Consider the following 20,267-nt stretch of genomic DNA (forward strand, 5'->3'; position numbering starts at 1 on the left):
TAAGAGCTTATTTTAAATGCTTTGTTTACACATTCAGCATCTATTTATTTTGTCCCTCCTCTCTGCCCAGCCCCTGAGTGAAATTCTCAGGCCATAAGTCTAAGTCCAGGGTCGCCCTCTTTGAGCTGACCTTGGGAAGCCAAAGCACAGTAGACCACGACACGCTCCCAGCTGTTATCAACCCGGCTGAGCAGTGAAGTCACCCAGGAGCTTTCAGAATCGCAGCTCCCCAGCCCTGTCCCTGGAGGTTGATTTAGACAGTCTGGGCAGTTAGTTAGACACTTGTGTCTTTCTTAAATGTTCCTCAGGAGACTATAACGCACAGCCATGGGCCAGACCTGCCAGGAGACTTCTGAAAAGACAGTCCATGCTTGGCAACAGCAAGTACATTTGGAAAAAGGCATTTTCTAGGGCCCAGCTATGGCACTCTTAGGTATCTGCCCCTGAGTAGCTGTCACACGTGGGTCCACGGAGCTACGTACAAGAATGTTCATGCAGCGTTGTGAGAGGAAAACTGGAAATAGCCTGAATGTTCTCAAACATTGAGTGGATAAATAAATTGTTGGATTCACGATGGGAGGCTCTGCAGTAGTGAAGAGTGAGCTGCCCAGAGCTGCCTGGTCAACGAGGAAGTAACACAATAATGCCGAGCAAACACAGCAAGCTGCAGTATGGTCAAAAGCCTGAAGAAATCCAAAGCAATGCTGTGTACTCACAAATACTCAAACAGGAATGTCCATAGCAGTGCTATTCACAATAGCCACAAGGTAGAAATAACCCAAATGATGAATGGATAGACAAAATACGGTCTACAGATACAATAGAATACTCTGCAGCCATAAAAAAGAACGTAGTACTGATACATGCTAAAGTGTGGATAAACAATGTTCCACCTCAAGAACATTGTCTCCTAAGTGAAAGAAGCCAGACACAAAGGTCATCTCCTATGATTCCGTTTATATGCAAAACATTCAGAAAAGGTAAATCCACAGAGTAGACTGGTGCTTGCCAGAGGGGAGGGGAGTGAGAAATGAAGCGTAACACTTAATAAATATGATATTTCCTTTTAAGGCAATGAATGTATTTGGGTACTAGATAGAGGAGGTTGTTGTAAACATGGTGAATATACTAAATGCCATGGTCTTGTTCACTTTAACATGGTTAATTTTATGTTATATGAATTTTACCTCAAAAAAGAAGAGCTAAAAACTATATATTTTTACAGACATTGTCATGTCTGTAGAACTATCATAACAAACAAAGGAATGCAAACAGCACATTCAGCATGATTTTATAAGGAGAGAGGAAAGAATGGGATGATAGATGGGTTTTCAGGGAGCACAACTGGGTTGGTAATGTTTTATTTCTTAGATCACATGGTGGCACATGAGAGCTACGTTATTCACAACACGTGCCAGAATTTCTATGACATTCATTTAGAGAGAAAAATTGTCAAGGGCTGGGGATGTAGCTCAATGGGAGAGTGCCTGCCTGACATGATCAAAGCCCTGGGTTCAATCCTTAGTACCACCAAAACTTAATAATGAGAAGAATGAAAGAAAAAGAAAGGAAGGAAGATATTGGGGGAAAATATGTTGGGCCTAGAGATCCAGACTTGGGACTAGTCAGCACACGTGACACAGATAACACTTGTTCAGTAACACATCTCCCCCAGCCCCAAAACACATACATGATAATGTAATGATGTGTTTTGAGTTGGACATTGCAATATTGTCCCAGAACAATACTGGGTCAGTTTGACCCACCACTGGGGGAGCTCAATTCTGATCTCTCTCTGTGTTCATTCCAGAATGTGCAACTTGTTCTAGATCAGCTTTAATAGAACCTAACAGTCTCATAATCAGAAACCTGTCTTTGTATCATGAGGAATGTGTAAATTTTAGGAATTAAAACATGCCAGAGCTTTATCAAAGAAAAAAGAGGGAACAAAAGAGAGTTTACAATATTCTGCCCTTTGGAAGGAATATACTCATGACCTCCCCAGCCGTATTCTCTTGCCCTTGCTTGGTTACTCAGATAAGCCATGTCACCTCTCTGGGCCTTGGGTTTGATCCCTGAGTGAGGGGATAACTCTGGGCTCACTAATCCCCATGTCCTTTCAGCTCTAAGAAGCTGTGGTTCCTTGTTCTCTACAGCAGGCAAAGCCTCTGGTCCCTGGAACAAAGAGGGCATGAGGGACAGGGGATTTAATTGGGCCTGGAAGGATGGGTAAATGGATGTGGGGAGAGGAGAGCTGGGGAGAATCTGGCCGAGAAAGAAAGCTGACATGAGAAGAGCCAGGGCCATCCCAGGGGCTCCCATAGGCCATTCCTGCTGAAGAGGGGGACACTGAGTGACAGGCAGGGGGAGGTGAAGGGAGGTGGGCTGTGTGGCCCTTGGCTGGCTCACAGCCTGACTCACCATATGTAGATGCAGGTGCCCACCAGGAAGGTGTTCTTCAGGATCCCAACCCACACACTGTGGATATGAAGGACTCTCACGGACTTATACCCACAGAGCTGGCCCCCGGACAGCATGGCGAGACAGTTCTCAGAGCTGGGCCGGGAAGAAGTGCCTCTCAGCAAAGTCTGTCTCTAGCTGAGAGAGCCTGGGCTTCCTGAGCAAAGGTAGCTCCAAAGTGAAAGGAGAGCCCTGAGCGTGAAGTGCTTTCACATCTGTTTAACTCACGCCCAGCCCAGGGCCTGACCACTGCGCTCACCGTCTGCCCTCCACCCGTGTCACCAGGAACATTCACACAAGCATCTTCTCCATCTTCTCCCACCCAGGGCGCTAGCTCCTGAGGAGGAACATCTGGCCAAAGGCCGCACACATTTACATCTCCGCTCCCTTGTCAGACCACAGAGAACCACTTCATGCTTCCACCAGCAAAGCAAGAGTGAGCACACCGCCTTTTTTTTTTAATATTTATTTTTTATTTGTAATTGGACACAATACCTTTATTTTATTTATTTTTATGTGGTGCTGAGGATTGAACCCAGGGCCTTGCACGTGCTAGGCGAGCGCTCTACCGCTGAGCCCCAGCCCCAGCCCCAGGCCCAGCACACCACCTTTTAGGAGGGTCTTCACAAACTCGGTGGTGGCCACGTGGGCTTGGCCGAGAGGGTCAATGTTATGGTCTGAATTAATCAATACAATTAATAAGTTATAGATTAATAATATAGAGACTAATAAAATAGTAAGTATAACCAATGACTCCATCTTTATGGTTCCCGTGTGAAACTGTTATATAAGCTGTTTTTAAGAATTATTTAAAAAACTGGTTTTCTGTGCTTCATATATCTGCAAATGCACTTGAACCCAGGATGTACAACCACAACTGGGCTTGAACCCAGGATGCGGTTGTCTGACTCTGCTCTGCTCACTGTTTTTTTTCAGCCCTTGAACCCTGCTTGCTTGCAATTTGCAGATTTATAGGATGTGCTATTCTTCCTTAAATATTGGAACCACAAACAGCCTGGTGCGCTTCTATCAGAAGGTCGTTTGGGCATGGCATAAGTGTCCCTCGCCAGGGAAATAGAGGTAAAATAAAATTCTTTGATTTGTTTCAAATTTTCTAAGTCTCCCCAGAACAGTCAAGGGTCTGGACAGTGGGGAGGTGCTGGCCTGAGGGCTCAGGGAGATTAGTGTGGCGGAGAGGAGAGTTGCAAGCAGCATAGAGCCATGTGGAGTTCAGAAGGAACACAGGACAGGGCTGGGACCAGAGGGGTCAGACTTAGAGCTGAAAGGACTAGGCTCCAAGTAAGAAAGGTCTATCAATCAGAGCAGCCTCAGAACAGAGCAAGCATTCCTGTGATTGCTCATTGGTGACAATAAACATAACGATGATAATGAGGATGATTTCCACTTGTTCCATCAACTCCCCTCCTCTCCTGTCTCTTCACCATCTTCATTTAAATACCACATCTCATCTTAAAAATAAACCCTCGTTCAGTCCCGCACTCTTATACACTGCCCCATGCCTCTCTGCTCCCCTGTAGCCGAGTCTTTTGAAAGAGTGAGTCACCACATCCTTTTCCGCATCTCCATTCACTCCTCCACCCACTTTAGTCTGGCTCCCACATCCACCACTTCTCCAGGGCCTCCCTTGCCAAGTGATTTCCACTAAATCCAGCAGACACGCTGTGGGCCTGATCTTCCTGAGATGGTTGCACAACTCTAAGTGGCAGTGGACACCAGTGACCAGGTACCACTTCCCTCTTCTTCCCTTAACTTCCAAGAATCCACAGTCCCTTGACTTCTTTGATCTCTGTGGTTTCCATTCTCAAAATCCTCTGGGGACTTCTGTGCTCCCTACCCCTGAAGGTTAGTGCTGCTCGAGGTCTGTTCTAGGGCTCCTTGTTTCTCTTGCTGGCCAACTGCAGCTTCCTCTTGGGGTTCTACGTACCATCTGCATGCTGGCCATAGAGAGACCTGTATCCACAGCTCTGGACTCACGCGTCTAATACCATCAAAATAAGCCTGTACAGGTCCCAGAGGCACCTTGGACTGGGTGCCTTTGGTTTCTCAGCTCATCTTCTACCCCAAACTGGCTTCTTCCCCTGCATTTCCTATTCTGGGAAATTATTCCACCACCAAGCAGGAACATGGCACACTGCTGGACCCTCATGTCCCTCTTCCCCCTCATCTACTCAATTACAAATACTGTTCTAATCTTCCTAAAAGTTCGCTACTCTAGCTACCTTTCTCCTCTACCACTGTCACCTCCTCAGCCCAGGCACCCACCCACTCCCACCTGGGTGACCCAGGAGTCCCCTACACGGTGTCCCTCTCTATAGTTTTGCCCTGTCCCATTCCCTCTCCCCACTGCTCTAGTGAGAGCAGGGACCTAGGTGAGGTGCTCAGGTCCAGTCCCGGCTCTACCTCTGATTAGCCAGGTGACCTTAGGCAAGGTATCTAAACCATCAGAGTCACTGTTCCTTCTTCTAAAATAATAAAGAGAATTCTATTGGCAGGGTTTCTAGTTCTATATAATTGAATCCATTTTGCTGAGTTTAGGAAGAAAACGATCTAAAAAAGGCAAATCCATAGAGGCAGAGAATAAATCAGCGATTGCCTTGGGATGGGCAAATCCTGGGGGCAGGAGCAGGGAGTGGCTGGCAATGGGCATGAGGGGTCCTCATGGGGTGACAAAATGTGTTGAAACTGAACTGTGGCCATGGTCACACAACCTGATAAAGTTACATAAAGTCACTAAAGTGCATACTTAAAATTTTGAGTGATCTCATAATATGTAAATTATACCTCAATAAAGTTGTGAAAAAATAAGGACAAAAACAGTTAGTTTAAAGGATGTTAGGCAGTTCACATAATCTCTGAGGGCTGAATCAGTTTTGCGCAGACACCACACAGCCTGGAACAATACCAGGGAGCAGGCGCTGTTCTAGAAAAAGATTTCTGGCAGCCACAGCTCCACCCGTATGTGGGAACTCACAAACAGGGAGCAGCTCATGCCAATAGTGTTTGGGAATGGGTGCCAGATCGCAGCCACTGCCACTCCTTGCATGAGGATGCCATCAAGGTCACCTCCTATAGTATGCCGCATATATGGCCACAAAGATATCAAGTCCTAACCCCTGGAATCTTATTAGGGAAAAGAGTCTTTGTAGATATGATTAACGGTTGAGCTTATCCTGGATTATCCAGGTGAACCCTAAATGCCATCACATGTGTCTTCATGAAAGGGACACACAGAGATATTTGATGTACACAGTAGGTCCTGTGGAAGATAGAGCAGAGAGAGAATGGAAGACACTGGTCTTGAGGACTAGAATGATGTGGCCACAAGCCAAGGGACACCTGCATCCAGCAGAAGCTTAAAGAGGCCAGGAGCAGATTTTCCCTGAGAACTTGTAGAGGGATTATGGCCCTGCTGACATTTTGATTTCAGCCCAGTAATATTGGCATCCTGAACTGTGGAAGAATACATTTCTGTTGTTTTAAGAAACCAAGTTGGTACTTACTTGTTACAGCAACCTTAAGAAACTTATACCTGGGCAAGAGAACAAGCAGAGGTCCATACGCATGTACAGGCCCCAGAGGCACCTCGGAATGATGTTTAAACATTTGAAAGCCATAACAAACTTTAAAATAAAATGAGTTTGCTCATGTATCCTGACAAATATACCTTCCTTACAACATGGAAGGCCAGATTCAAATTTAGAGTTCTTAGGCTCCTTAGAATTCTGTGTTAGAACATGGAAGTGCTGGTTAAAGAGGCTCCTGGTCCACAGCTCACACCTTCTCATCTCACTTCTGGCTCCTGCTGCACACTATGTGTATGACTCAGACCACACGCCCATACTCCCTCCATGCCTTCCACCTACAAGAATTGCCCACTGGCTACCCCTGGGCCTACAAGCAGGCTCATGGGCACTGTGGTGTGCTTTCAGGAGGCCAAATCTGGAAAGAGGCTCAGGGTCACTTAAGAAGAAAATTCTGGTGTCTTGGGTACCAGGACTATAGTGGGGTGGGTGGGCACATTCTGCCCCTGTGATGACAGAATTCTACAATGGCCCCAGGATGTCCGGCATCTTGTGTGTATACCCTGCATGACCCCCAGAACCTTGGGCTATGATGGACATTCTCCTCCATGACTAGGTTATGTTACACGGTACAGTTGACCTGGGAACAGGAGGATCATCTTTCTGGGCCCAACACAATCACATGAGTTCTTTAAAAGCAGACAGTTTTCTTCACGTGGTTCCAGGAAAGCACGTGAAGCCCAAGAACGATTATTCCCACTGTCGAGGCTTGAGGACCAGGAGGGCCACATGGTGAGGAACAAAGATGGATTCAGGATCTGATAGCCAGCAAGAAAACAGGGCTCTCAGTCCTACAGCCTCAAGGAACTGAATTCTGCCAGCAGCCAAGGAGCTCTGATGTGGCTTTTTCCTCCATCTCCAGGCAAGAACTTAGGGCCCTGACATCTTGATTTCCACCTATGGGGCTGCTTTAGATTCTATTGTTCAGTAACATAGAAATTAATACAGCTTCACATGCCCCATAATCCACAGGGAAGCTCACTGTTGGAAGAGGAACAGAGCAGGACCTCTAAAGCCTGGGGTGCTGGAAAGAGGATCCCAGGTCAAAAGGCAATACTTTATGTTCTTAAATTTGAATTCTGCTCATACCTACCACCCCATGTTGTTCCCTACATACCTAAGTGCTGCATGGTACGTAGACTGGAAAAGCTTGGGTCTCATGCTACATTCTAGCTGCAAAGGAGGCTGGGAAATTCAGTTGCAACCTCTATTAGAGACAGAGCTCGGAAGGTGGGATTCCTCTGAACATAGTTCTGGTGTTCAAGTCATGATTGCTCACTTCAAGAATCAGTCTTATAGGATTATCTGCAAAGGTCAAATAGGCTAACCCACATCTCATGTTAAAAACAGAACCTGGCACATGCTAAGCACTCACAGTGCTCAGCAGGTATTATTACATCTGACACAGAATGATTCCTCTAATATGAAACAATAGGTATAAAACCCTTAATGTTTTTTTTTTTTTATGTTTGAACATTTTCATAGAGAGATGTGGAGGTGCAGGGAGATGTCTCTCCATGCTCTCCCGATACCAGGGTGGAGCTCAAGGCTGTCTACACTCTGGCCCTCCTCCAGCACCCCTTAGACTCCCCTTTCAGGCACTATATTCTCTGGCCAGATGACATCCATGTGGTTCATAATCCTCTTCTCAGGCTGTGCTAATGGCCTAGGAAGGCTGAAAGGGTCCATCCCTAGGTGGGAGGCAGGGTTGCTACCATCCCCAGAAACCTGTCCACCCAGAAGCCTCTGCCACCGAATAGCAAAATAGGAAAAGTCCCCCAAGCAGCTTTTCCTAAAAGTCATTCACTTGAAAGGCCCTCACTTGCCAGGCACAGGGGTGCGTGCCTGTAATCCCAGCTACTCAGAATGCTGAGGCAGGAGAATCCAGGTTCAAGGCCAGCCTCAGCAACTTAGTGAGACCCTATCTCAAAGCAAAAAATTAAAAGCCCTGGGGATGAAGGTCAGGGTACAGCAACCCTCAGTTCAATCCCCAGTACTGAAAGAAAAAAAAAAAAAAAGCACAATGCATTTTTAAGGCGTTGTTTGATATTATTTTCAGTTTTTTTCCATGTTTTGATGTTCAACATTAATAAAAGGATGCAGCTCGATGGTAGGAGTTGGGGCATTTCTGGCTTGATGTCCCTGGCAATGCTGCAACGCCTCTCCCGGGTCCTGCACATGGGGGAGAGGGCATCGTCATCATCATCCACCAGAATCCTAAGTCTTCCTTTACCCCCAGCAAATCCACCAGTCCTATCTCCAGAGCACATCCCGCCTTGGCCCACGTCTGCCCAACTCTAACATCCCATTCCACCCATCGCCATTTTCTCTCATCTGGCTGACCTCAGCAGCCTCTCGCTGGTCCCTACACCTCATTCTTGTCCCAACACAATCCAACTCAGCTCAGTGGTCTTTAGACACACAAGTGAGTCGGTTCCACTCCCGTGTCGGACTCTTCGGAGGCTTCTCTTGGCACTGCGAGTCAGATTCCAGCCCTTTCCGTGCCCTGGCCTCTGCTCCTCCCTCCTCTCTCACCAGGTTCTGGAGAATTCCCTCCTTCCTGCTGCTCCTATTTTACTTCCAGACCTTCCAACGACTACTCTCTTGGTTTTCTGTGTCACGTGGTGGGAGTCTTTTCCTCCTACGGGGGTCTCCTCCTGAAGTGGGTCTTGTTTGACCCCATGGCTCCCCAAACTCAATCACCTCACCCAGAACCAAGGGTGGGTTGAGCATGTGGTGATTCTCCTCATAGTTCTGTTCCCAGGGGCCCCCGGGGCTGGGCTGTGTTGGATTTGCTCTTCCCTGGCTTCTGATGCCTCCACCACCTCTGTGGTGGCCTCACTTCTATTCAGCTGGAGGAGGCCCAGCCTCTCTTAGGGAGCTTGATTTAGATGATAACTTGGTGGTCACTAGCAAATCAAATAGAGGTCAAGTACCAGGATGAGTCAGCAGACCCCATGGGCCAGTAGAGAGCAGGGCTCCTAGGGAGACTGAGAGGGGCTGAGGTAAGAATATGAAGGACCCAGCCTCAGCAATGATCTGAGGCAGAGTCTCCACAGCCCAGCTGCAAGGCTGAGACAAACCAGGACTACAAAGTAGTCTTCAGAGGTCCCTGGAATTTCTGGCTTTTAAAATGACCTTGTAAGGTATATTTGTCTTTTTGTGTGTACCCTCTCCATTTCCTCCTCCCATTTCTTTTGGTAACAGAATTCTTTCCTAAGGCAAATCCACTGGGAGTGGTTCAGGGGAGGCTCACTCTGCCCTCTTCTCCCTAATTCCTGGCACAGGAGCCAGAACGTGACCCAAGGCTGACAATTCAGAAGACACCATCCCTTTAGCTATAGTGATTGGTTTAGGGATGGGACCCCCTAACTCAGATCTGACCAATCAGAGTCTTCCTTGGGACCTTCTTACCAGAGTTGTCAGGAGAGATTGGTTTGTTCCCCTGAAGCTGCTGGAGAGGGTGTGAGGATATGTCATCTTGCTACTTAGCCTGATCAAGAAGGAAACCACATACAGACCGTCCCCAACCAAGCAGTGATTGGACTTATGATTTTTGACTTTACAATGGTATGAATAAGCATTCAGTAGAAACTGTTTTTCTAATTTTGATAATTTTTCCCTGAGCTTTTTTTTTTTTTAGTTGTAGATGAACACAATACCTTAATACCTTTATTTTATTTGTTTATATTTATGTGATGCTGGGAATCGAACTCAGTGCCTCACACATACTAGGCAAGCACTCTACCACTGAGCCACAGCTCTGGCCCCCAGCACTGTCTCTTGCTGCTGAGCAGAGGCTGTGAGCCTCAGCTCCCAGACAGCCAGCAATCACGATCACAACTGCGCTGTACGGTGTGCTGCTTTGCTGAGCTGTGATCTTCAATAGGATAGGTGTATTGAATGCATTTTTGACTTAGTATATTTTTAATTTTCAATGGGTCTCTCAGGACATAATTCTGTCATAAGCCAAGGAGCATCTGTAGAGCCAAACAGATTCGGGGAGAGAGCTCCACCCCAGTGACCTAGTTTAAACTCATGTTCATTCCTGTCTGAGGACAGCCCCATCTCTTTAATTGCCCAGTTTCATGATCCAATAGATCCCACATGGTGGCTTTGTGATTAACTTGAGTTAGGTTTTTGTCACTTACTACCCCAAACCCTGACTGACAGTCCTGGTCAGCATCCTGTCCCCACGATCCTACAGCCCAGCAAGCTGGAGCTGCCTGACGCCTCTCGTCGGTGCCTCCTTGCCTTCAACTCCAGATATAGACTTGGTTGGGAGAGACCAAGAAGCTGATCAGGCTCTTGCCTTATTTCTCCTGTAGCCAGCCCCTGCCTTGTTCACCATGCTCAGAACTGAGGCTTCACTTTACTTCCTTAGCCTGGCTCTTTGCCCTTTCAGCCCAAGAGCCCCCCACTGGCTGCTATGTCCTAAGCAAGCTTGGCTTGTGTGGACTTCCGCTTGTGATCCAGGTCTGTCCTACCTGGTGCAAACTACCTCTCCCAGTCCTGTGGTCTACCGCAACACAGCTGGCTGAGTCCTGGTTGCCTGTGACTTAAGGCAGCATTCCCAAGCTGTGAGTATGAGACCCCATTTGGTGAAATGTTAATAGATACTCCATTAACAAAGAGGAAGAAAGCAAATTAGCAATATTTTTTCTTTGATTTTATATTTTTAAATAAAACAGTAAAAAAATCATTTTGTGAATGAAATTAAACCCCTATCTCTCACCCTGCATGAAACTCAACTCAAAATGGATCAAAGACTTAGGCACAGGAATAGAGACCTAGTGCTCAATAGAGGAAAATGTAAGCCTAAATCTTTACCACGTCTGCCTAGGATCTGACTTCCTTAACAAGACTCTTAAAGTGCAAGAAATAAAATCAAGAATCCAATAAATGGGATGGATTCAAACTAAAAATCTTCTCAACAAAGGAAACAATAACATGAAGAGAAAGCCTACAGAATGGGAGAAAATCTTTACCACACGCATCTCAGATAGAGCACTAATCTCTAGGATATATAAGGAACTCAAAAAGCTTAACAGAAAAAAAAATATATACCCCAATCAATAAATGGGCTAAGGAACTGAACAGATACTTCACAGAAGAAGAAATACAATCGATCAACAAATATATGAAAAAATGTTCAACATCTTTAGCAATTAGAGAAATGCAAATGCAAATCAAAACTACTCTAAGATTTCATCTCACTCCAATCAGAGTGGCAGTTAACAAGAATACAAGCAACAATAAATATTGGCGAGGATGTGCAGGAAAACGCACATTCATACGTTGCTGGTGGGACTGCAAATTGGTGCAACCATTATGAAAAGCAGTATGGAGATTCCTCAGAAAACTTGGAATGGAACCGCCATTTGACCCAGCTATCCCATTCCTCGGTTTATACCCAAAAGACTTAAAATCAGCATACTACAGGGACACAGCCACATCCATATTTATAGCTCAACTCACAATAGCTCTACTATGGAACCAATCTAGGTGCCCTTCAACAGATGAATAGATAAAGAAAATGTGGTATATATACACAATGGAATATTACTCAGCCTCAAAGAAGAATGAAATTATGGCACTGGCCAGTAAATGGATACAGCTGGAGAATATCATGTTAAGTGAAAGAAGCCAATCCCCCCAAACCAAAGGCTGAATGTTTTCTCTGATATGCAGATGCTAATTCACAATAGGGGGGCGGCTAGGGAAGAACAGAATTACTTTGGATTTGACAGAGAGGAGCCAAGGGAGGGGAGGGGGTATGAGGTTAGGAAGGATATTAGAATGAATCAGACATTATTACTCTATGTGCTTACATGACTACATGACCAGTGTGATTCTACAGCATGTACAACCAGAAGAATGAGAAGTTACACTCCATTTATGTATGATGTGTCAAAGTGCATGCTACTGTCATATATAATTAATTGGGCCAGGTTTTTTAAAAGTGGGGGAAAAAGCACTTTGTGTAGAGTTATCTTTTTTTTTTACTCTTTTTTTTTTTTTAACATTTATTCCCCAGGTGTAGATGGACACAACACAATGCCTTTTTTTAATGTGGTGCTGAGGTGAGTGCTCTACCGCTGAGCCACAATCACAGCCCCTAGAGTTATCTTTTTTATAGCTTTTTTTAAAAAATATTTTTTAGTTGTTTAGTATTTTATTCATTCATTTTTTTTGTGGTTCTCAAGATCAAACCCAGCACCTCGCACGTGCTAGGTGAGTGCTCTACCACTGAGCCACAACCCCAGACCTCTAGCTTTTAAAAAAAAAAAATTATATATATAAATTTGTTAAATAGTAACTGTGTGAAATAAATAATGATAATCCTAACAATGGTGTTTTAATAAGGACTAACACTCCGACAGGGGCTTGTTATGTGCTACACATCTCTAACAGTTTTGCATTTATTAGTCCATTTAATGGTCCCAACAATGATCCCTATTTTATTGAGGAGGGAACCAAGGCCCAAAGATGGGGGGAAAAATTTTGTATCTACATCCTGAGATCTCAAATCCAAGCCTGGATGTGATTACTTTGAGACTCAGAGGACAGGATGTCCAATTACATTCACAACTGTAATTTTTAAAAATAACTACCGGTTAATGGTGCTCATAAGGGATTTTGGTGCTATCCCCCTCTTTTCAGTACTGGGGAATTGAACCCAGGGCTGTTATACAATTGAGCTACATCTCAAGCACTTCTTATTTTTTTCTTTTGAGATAGGGTCTGGCTAAGTTGCTGAGGCTGGCCTTGAACTTGTGATCCTATTGCCTCAGCCTCCCAAGTCTCTGATTACAAATATGCACCACCACACCCAGCTACATTCCGTGTTTGACACAACAATGATTTGAACAGATGCAGAATCAGGCTCAGAGAGGTTAAGTGATTATAAAATAGATGTTCTCTTAGTACACTACAGTGTTTCCCTGTGTGGATACAATTTATCATTATCAGCAGCAGCAGCAGCAGCACCACCACCACCACAGAGAATAAGGCATTTGCCTTAAGGGAAATGGAAGTCAAACCCAAAGAGACGCCACCCCATGCCCACTAGGTTGGCTATAATAAAAAGGCACACTAGTAAGTGTTGGTGAGGGTGTGGAGAGACTGGAATCCTCACATTCTGCTGGTGGAAATGTGAAGACATGTAGCAGCTGTGGGAAACGGACCATCTGTTTCTCTGAAGGTGAAATGTCATTAGCATATGATCCAGCAGTCCCACTCCTAGGTGCACATCCAAGAGAAATGAGAACACACCACCACCCCTCAGACACAAATGTTCATGGTCGCATTATTCGCAATGGCCCCAAAGAGAAACAACCTTAATGTCCATCGACTGATGAATGGATAAATAAACGTGACCTATTCATGCAATGGACTGTTATTCAGCCATTAAAGAGCATGAAGTACTGATACATGCTACAACATGGATGAACATTTGAAAACATGGTAAAGAAAAAAAGGTGGGTCACAAAGGACCACACACTGCATGATTCCATCTATATGAAATATCTAGAATGGGTAAATCCACAGAGACAGAAAGTGGATTAGTGGATGCCTGGAGCTGAGGGGGTATGGGAGGCGGGCTGGATATGATGGCTGAGGGGTGTAGGATTCTTTTTGGGAGAGGAAAATGTATTAAATTGATTATGGTGATAATCGCACAACTCTGTGAACACACTAAAAACTACCGAGTTATACATTTTAAATGAGCAAGTTGTACAGTGTATGAATCTCAATGAACTGTTTTTAAAATAATAAAAGCAGGGGCAGGGGTTGTGGCTCAGTAGTAGAGCAGTTTCTAGACACAACACCCTGGGGTTGATCCCCAGCACCACACCCACACACGAATAAAAAACAAAACACAAACAAAGGGAGCCCACAGAGACATTTACAAGCCTGGTCCTATTCCTTCCCCTCAGCATGGTAATCCAGACGCCAACAGTATCACCAGGTGTACCTGAAATCCCTGCCTCCTCCCTGGAAATCCAGGGTGTCGCCCTGTGTTCCCACCTTCCCCAGGCATGCCCAGCCCTGTGCCACCTGGCAGGCTTGGGCTGGAGCTGAATGGAGTCACACTCGCCTCCCTCGGTGGCTTCCTCCGGCTGCGGCCTGCGCAGCTTCCTCCAGGCTTGCTGGGAGGTCCTCAGCCTTGAAAGGCACGTGGACTCAGGATGTGCACCTGAAACGGCCCCTTGGGGTTTCCTCGCTGCAGAGATTTGCGCACCCCCGCGCCACTCACCACACATAGGAAAAGATGATCACATGCAAGATCCACTTAATAGTGCCATAATTCACGCTCTGGATCCGGGTGACTTTGTTTGTCTCATACTGGAAAATCTCACTCCAGCTGCAGCAGGCCGGCATGGTGAGAGGCTCGCTCCCTGCTCAAGGCCAGGGCGACTGCCCACTTCCCCCCAGGAACCGCAAAATGAAACGTATTGATTCTTAGTGGGATCCTTTAACTTTGAGCTCCTCCAATGACGGCAGAGTGGGGGCGGGCCCTGGCAACTGCCCCAGATGTGACTGGGATAAACAAGAAGAACCAAGTCCTACAGGCCCGACTGGCAGAGGACCCCGCCCCAGCTGGCCTCCCCCAGACGCCTGCACAAAGATGGTGTTCAGAGTGTGGCATTTTTAGAATTCTCCCTTTCCCCTCTTTCCTTTCGCTTTTTTGAACTCATTTCATTTGGGAGAAAGGGGCAGCCCTTCAAATGTCATGAGACCCAATACTTCCATTGTGCCTCTGGAAAGAGCCTAGATCTTTCCATTGCCTCAAACCCCACTCACAGATTGATTCCTTTCTACAGCTCTTTATTCAACCCCAGATGTATAGGAGCACTTCTTGAATGAAAGTGTCCCCTTTTCTTTCCCCTGTCCTTGACAATACTCTGGATGGTGGGGTACTTTATTTCTATGCTGAATCTCTCCCAATTGATCCTCTAGATTTACTCTCCATCCTCCTTTGTGCCCTGGGGGGCGGGGGGAGGTGAACCCATGACAGCCCAATCAGCCTCAGATCACCAGGAACTAAGTGGCAGTCCACTGTGTTTCTTGACCTTCCTGTGAGGGAGATGCCCCACCATGGGAGCCCAGGACATCACCAAACAAGGGAGGAGATGAGGCTACTGTAGGATTCCAAGGAAGGTGGAGTTGAGATGAAGTCGAGTTTCAATAGGCTCAGAGGAAAGCAGACAACTTCAAATATAGATTGCAAAGGGGACCCAGGGCCCTGTTTCCTTAGAAGCAACAAAGCCAAGATCAATGTTGAGCCTTGAATCCAGAAACCCTTTGTCTGAAGCTCTGAGGTACACACAGAGGCACTTCTCTGGGTCAGAGTGACTTAGATCCTCAGGGCAAGAGTGAAAGATTTCATTCTAAGTCATATCGCTGCAAACAGCCAAGTTTCTGACTGTGTGTGATTTCAGAGGGGTGTGTTTCTCAGGGAGGAAGAAAGCAGCAGTCTATCATAGATGGGATGGGGATATTATCACTTCATAGATGCAGAGACATATTGTTCCCTTATATCTTTATGGCTGACTTTATCCATTTTCCTGTTATTCCAGGCTAGTAAATGGCCAGGGAGATTTTTACTTTTCCAGTCTGAGCTAATTTGTTCTTTCTCACCCAGATAAGCTGCATCAGGGCCTCCCTAACTTCTAGGTCAGGAGGCTGGAGAATAGAGGGTAGACGTGAGTCTCCTGGCCCCTCCCTGCTCAGGCATATTGGTGCCACCACTCCCTCCTTACCGGGGTGCTGCTAGCCCCAGCCCCATTGTCCCTCAGTGCTTTTTCTTAACTCTGCCCACACCTTTGTAAAAGGTCCCTCATCCGTTTTGCCACCTGAGTATGTGACAGCTTTCCTGCCAGCACTCTGAGTGACACAGCAACCTGTATCTATAAAAATAGGAGATGAACAGGACTTGTACTGGGCAGTAAAGCCTGATGGTTAGAATGCAGGTTCCAGAGGGCTAGCTGCCTGGCCCCCAGTCCTGCCTTTGTGTCCTAACAACTCTGTGACCTTGGACTGCTCTGTTCACTCATTCATTCATGCATTCCCAAGAGCACCAGAAACTCAGGCATACAGCTCTGCCCAGGCAGACAAGTCCAATGTCCCTCCATGGAAGAATGGATCATCAAAAGTTTCATCCAATTAATATATTCAAAGAAATGTGATTTAACCGTAAAAAGGAAAGAAGCGCTGACACATTCTACAACACAGGAGAGCTTGAGAACATCATGCTAAGCAAAAGGAGCCAGACACAGACGGCCACACCTCTTATGATTCAATAAGCAGGAAGTATTCAGAGCAGCGCTGCCGCTGAATCTTCCCCATTGTCCCTTCCTGCTTCAGCCCTCTGTCCCATTTCACCATCACCACCACTGCACGATGCTGTTTTCAGTAAGGATGCCAACAACCTCTCAGTCACCAGATTTCGTGGATATATTTTATTCCTTGTTTTACTTGACACCTGGGCACATTCAGCATCACCAACCTTCTATACTTCTTGGAGCAATTTCTCTGTTTGATTTCTATGACTCTCCAAGGTCCCATGTTCTCCTGGTTTCTAACTTTAGCTTCCATGATTCCGTCTTATCTTTCTAGAGCTCTCTTCTCTCCATAATCAGCAGTTCCAGCCATTCTTTCTGAGCATTTTTTTGTGTGTGTGTGTTCGTATCAGTCAAGACAGGGCAGATCATGCAGCAATAACAAAGCAACTTCAGAATCTCCTGGCTTAAAACAGTGATGATTTTGGGCTAGGGATATAGCTCAGTTGGTAGAGTGCTTGCCTCACATGCACAAGGCCCTGGGTTCAATCACCAGCACCACACACCAAAACAAAACAAAAAGTAATAAAGAAAGAAAAGGGTGGGGGAAGAACTCAAGTGCAGGAAATGCAGCCCAACCACAAGAAAACCAGTTACTAGAAGCAGAAACTAAACTGCCATGCACTGGGCTTGCTTATCCTCCTGTGTGTAGCTGTGTGGTCCCTCTTCTGACTCTCTGGACACCCACTGCCAGCCCTGGCTTTCTCTGCTTCTCTGAGAGCAAAAAGCCTTCAGAGTGAGGTGTCCACAGTTCACTGCAAACCAATTCCAGAATCCAAGGGGAGTGAATCTGATTGGTTTAGCTATTGATCTGTGGTCCAGTTGGATATGGCTATGGGTAGGGCACAGAATGGACTTGACATCTGGGCAGCCCTCATAAAGAGAGGCAGGAGGAAGGCCAGAAGGGAGGGAGAGCTGGCCTTCAGAGAACAGAGGCCCCAAGGCAGGGGCACTGCTGGTTAAATGCCCCAGCTCCAGGGCTTCTCCCAGAGGTCCCCAGTCACACCTACCCTTTCTGCTTCATGCATTGGCCACCTTCTCCTCCCTGGCCCAACTCCCAAATAAACTACTTGCACCCAGATCCTTGGTGATGTATGCTGGGGAGGAAGGTCACTCCCATTCATGCTTAGGTGTGTCAGGAATGTGGAATTTATCCTAAGAGCAGTCGGTGGGTGTACCGGGTGTATAAAGAGGGGCATGGCAGGATCTCATTTGCACCCTTGCAGAATCCCCTCTGACTGCACTGAGGAATGAGCAGAGGGAGCCATGGGTCTGTCCAGGTCAAGGGTACTGTGACCTAGAGGGGGCTGAAGAAGGAGACCAGTGCCCAGACTAAGCAGAGGTCCCCGGGAGGGGAGGAAGAACAGGAGGCAATATGCGCCAAAGCCCACAGGAAGAGCATGGCCAGGGGCCACAAGAGGACATATGAGCCTGGCCCAAGCTGTGTAGATAAAGCAGCACTAGTAAGCAGGTGACAGACTGACCCCAAAATAGGTGGGAGCTTGGTGTACCATAAAAACACTTAAAATCAGCAGAGAAACAAATTACTCCAAAATAGCATCTCGGAGCCATTGGTTAACTGTATGGGGGAGGGGGATGTGGTACTTGAACTTGTCAGATTTCAAAAGCTATGTCAGTATTGGGAATGTCATGGAACTACCAGAAGTGAGCTGAATCACTACACAAAATGGGACTTGCAAGTCACACACATTCTGTACTAAGGTAGGAAATGCTAAGATAACCTTTAAAATAACTCTCCAGTGGGGACACCACACCCTCCTCTACCTGGTTGGTGTTTGGTCCTTCCTCCTGTTCAGACTCCATGTCTGTGTCAGTACCAGCCGGCTTTGCAGCAATGGCATGAGTGCACCGTGGCTTCTCTCTCAAGAATTGCAATGACTAAAAAAAAGTCAAAGCAATATTTTCCCCACTATATTTGTGCCTTTCCAACCCTCTCTCCCTTCGTCTCACGCTCTAATTCAGAATTTGTATAATAGATTGGTCAGGAGTCTCCTGCTTAGTGATGTCAAGGATTAGCATAAAACCAGGCACTCTGGTCTTCCTCCAGCTGCACCATACAGGTGCTGTCTGTAAGTGGCCTCTCCCGCACATGGCTGTTCATATTTAAATTAGTTAAAATGAGATGAAGTGAAAAAATCCAGTCCTCCTGTTATACCAGCTGTTTCAATGCCCACACCTGGCCAGTGGCTACCTTTCAGATAGTGATGGGACAGAACACGGCTACCACTGTGGAAAGTTCTATTGGACAGAGCATGCTGTGTCTGAGGGAGGGAGGGAAAGGCAAGTCCAGTTGCAGCAGAGTGAGAAAGGTCCGTTTCCTGAGTGAGTGAGGAGGAGGGTTGCCTGACAAGAGCCAAGGGGGAGGCACCGGGCAGGAGGAGGCCGAGGGAGGAGAATTCAAAGGAGTTGCTATGGTGAGCAAGAGCAGAGAGCCAGCAGGAAAAGCAGGAACTCCAGGCAGCACTGAGACTTAGAGACCTGGCATTTGTTACAACGGTATCTGGGATGAGATGATGACAGGGGCCTGGGCCTACCCACACCATCCACTGCCCACCTCTGCACCCAGTCACCCTCCAGGACTTGCCAAGTGGTTCAGCTGGTTTAGGATTTGTGATCTCTGGTGTCATCTGTGTTTCTTATAGTTATTTACATTTGTTCCTGGAACAGTGTAAACCAAGTTACGTCCCTCAACTAGCCAGGGCCAAGACACAGGAGCAGAAGGCTGGCTGTATTTCTCTGCCTCCCTTCCCCCCAGAGTCACCTTTCTCTGAGTCTTGCCATCCCCACAACACAGGGTAGAGCACTCCTCTTTGTCCCCTAACTCAACCCAGGCATAGGGAACGACTTGGCTCATACAGATTATTCTGGGTATAATTGCTCTCTCCTTCCTGTGAATGCTGAATTTATCCTAACCCCAAGATCTCTCCTCCACTCCTCGCCACGTGAGCCAGATCCGCGTGCTAGCCTTGGGAACTTAAGCAAATCTATCTCCTAGTCAAGACAGCTGTGTCACACAATAACTGAGGCATTCTGCAACCCTAAACACCAAGTCTGGGGATGGACGGGGGAACTGAGGCTTTCCTGCCAATGATGGAGGTCAGAGAGGCACCTGACATTTCTAGGGGATGAAGGGCCTGTGGTTTTCTTCATCTGTCTATGAAGGAAAGGTAGGAAAACAGAATAAAAGGAAACTTATATTGATCCAGGATTGGGTTTTTGGTGCAAATTGAAAACGATGTTATTTCATGTGGTTTTGTCGGAAGGAGCCAACTGCTTGACACAAGTAAAATGTGAAGTAAGGTATTACCGTATGGAATAGGATATGCTGGGGGAAGATGAACTTCAGGGGGGTTGCTTTAGTGGCTTGACCCCATTATCAATGACCCAGGACTTTCTGTCCCTCTGCCCTGTCCCCCCCTTTCTGTTTAGTTCATCCTCAAAAAGAACGATCATCTATTATTCTGTCTCTACCCTGGGAGATCTTTCAGAATCCTTCTCTCTCCCATCACCCTACCCTCTAGTGCTAAAGCCAGTCACACCCTCTTCCTCTCCTGGCAAGAGACAGGAAATGACCCCGACCAGCTTGGACTGGCTGTTGAAGAGTCACTCACAGTATCCATCATCTAGGGACTGGCAGGAAAATGGCCAAAGTAAGGAGCATGGAATCTATGCTGGACAGGGAAGGAAGTAGAAGGAGCAGAGTACTGAGAGGGAGAAGGAGAAGGGCCAGGGGCCTCGGGAGCTCAAAGAATGAGGCTATAATAATGGAGAGAACAGAGGATCCAAGCCTGTAGCCAGGCAAATAGAAGAATTTAGAGAAGGTTAGACCCAAGAGAAA

At 46.5% G+C, this 20,267-nt stretch overlaps 1 protein-coding gene across 3 annotated transcripts in view; it reads right to left on the bottom strand.

Annotated features, from left to right (window-relative positions):
- Window positions 1-14,526, bottom strand: part of P2rx7 (purinergic receptor P2X 7) — a 48,779-nt gene extending 34,253 nt beyond the window's left edge. Inside the window, exon 1 of one of the 3 annotated variants that reach the window (XM_015502489.2) lies at window positions 14,323-14,526. In XM_015502489.2, the coding sequence (XP_015357975.1) occupies window positions 14,323-14,447 (125 nt within the window). In that variant the 5' untranslated portion in view covers window positions 14,448-14,526. Of the gene's footprint in view, window positions 1-2,421; window positions 2,933-14,322 lie in introns of those variants that run through there. The other 2 variants (XM_015502490.2, XM_015502491.2) reach the window with 2 other exon arrangements.
- Between the last annotated feature and the right edge of the window lie 5,741 nt (window positions 14,527-20,267).

This window comes from Marmota marmota, unplaced genomic scaffold (assembly GCF_001458135.2).
Source record: "Marmota marmota marmota unplaced genomic scaffold, marMar, whole genome shotgun sequence".
NCBI lineage: Eukaryota > Metazoa > Chordata > Mammalia > Rodentia > Sciuridae > Marmota > Marmota marmota.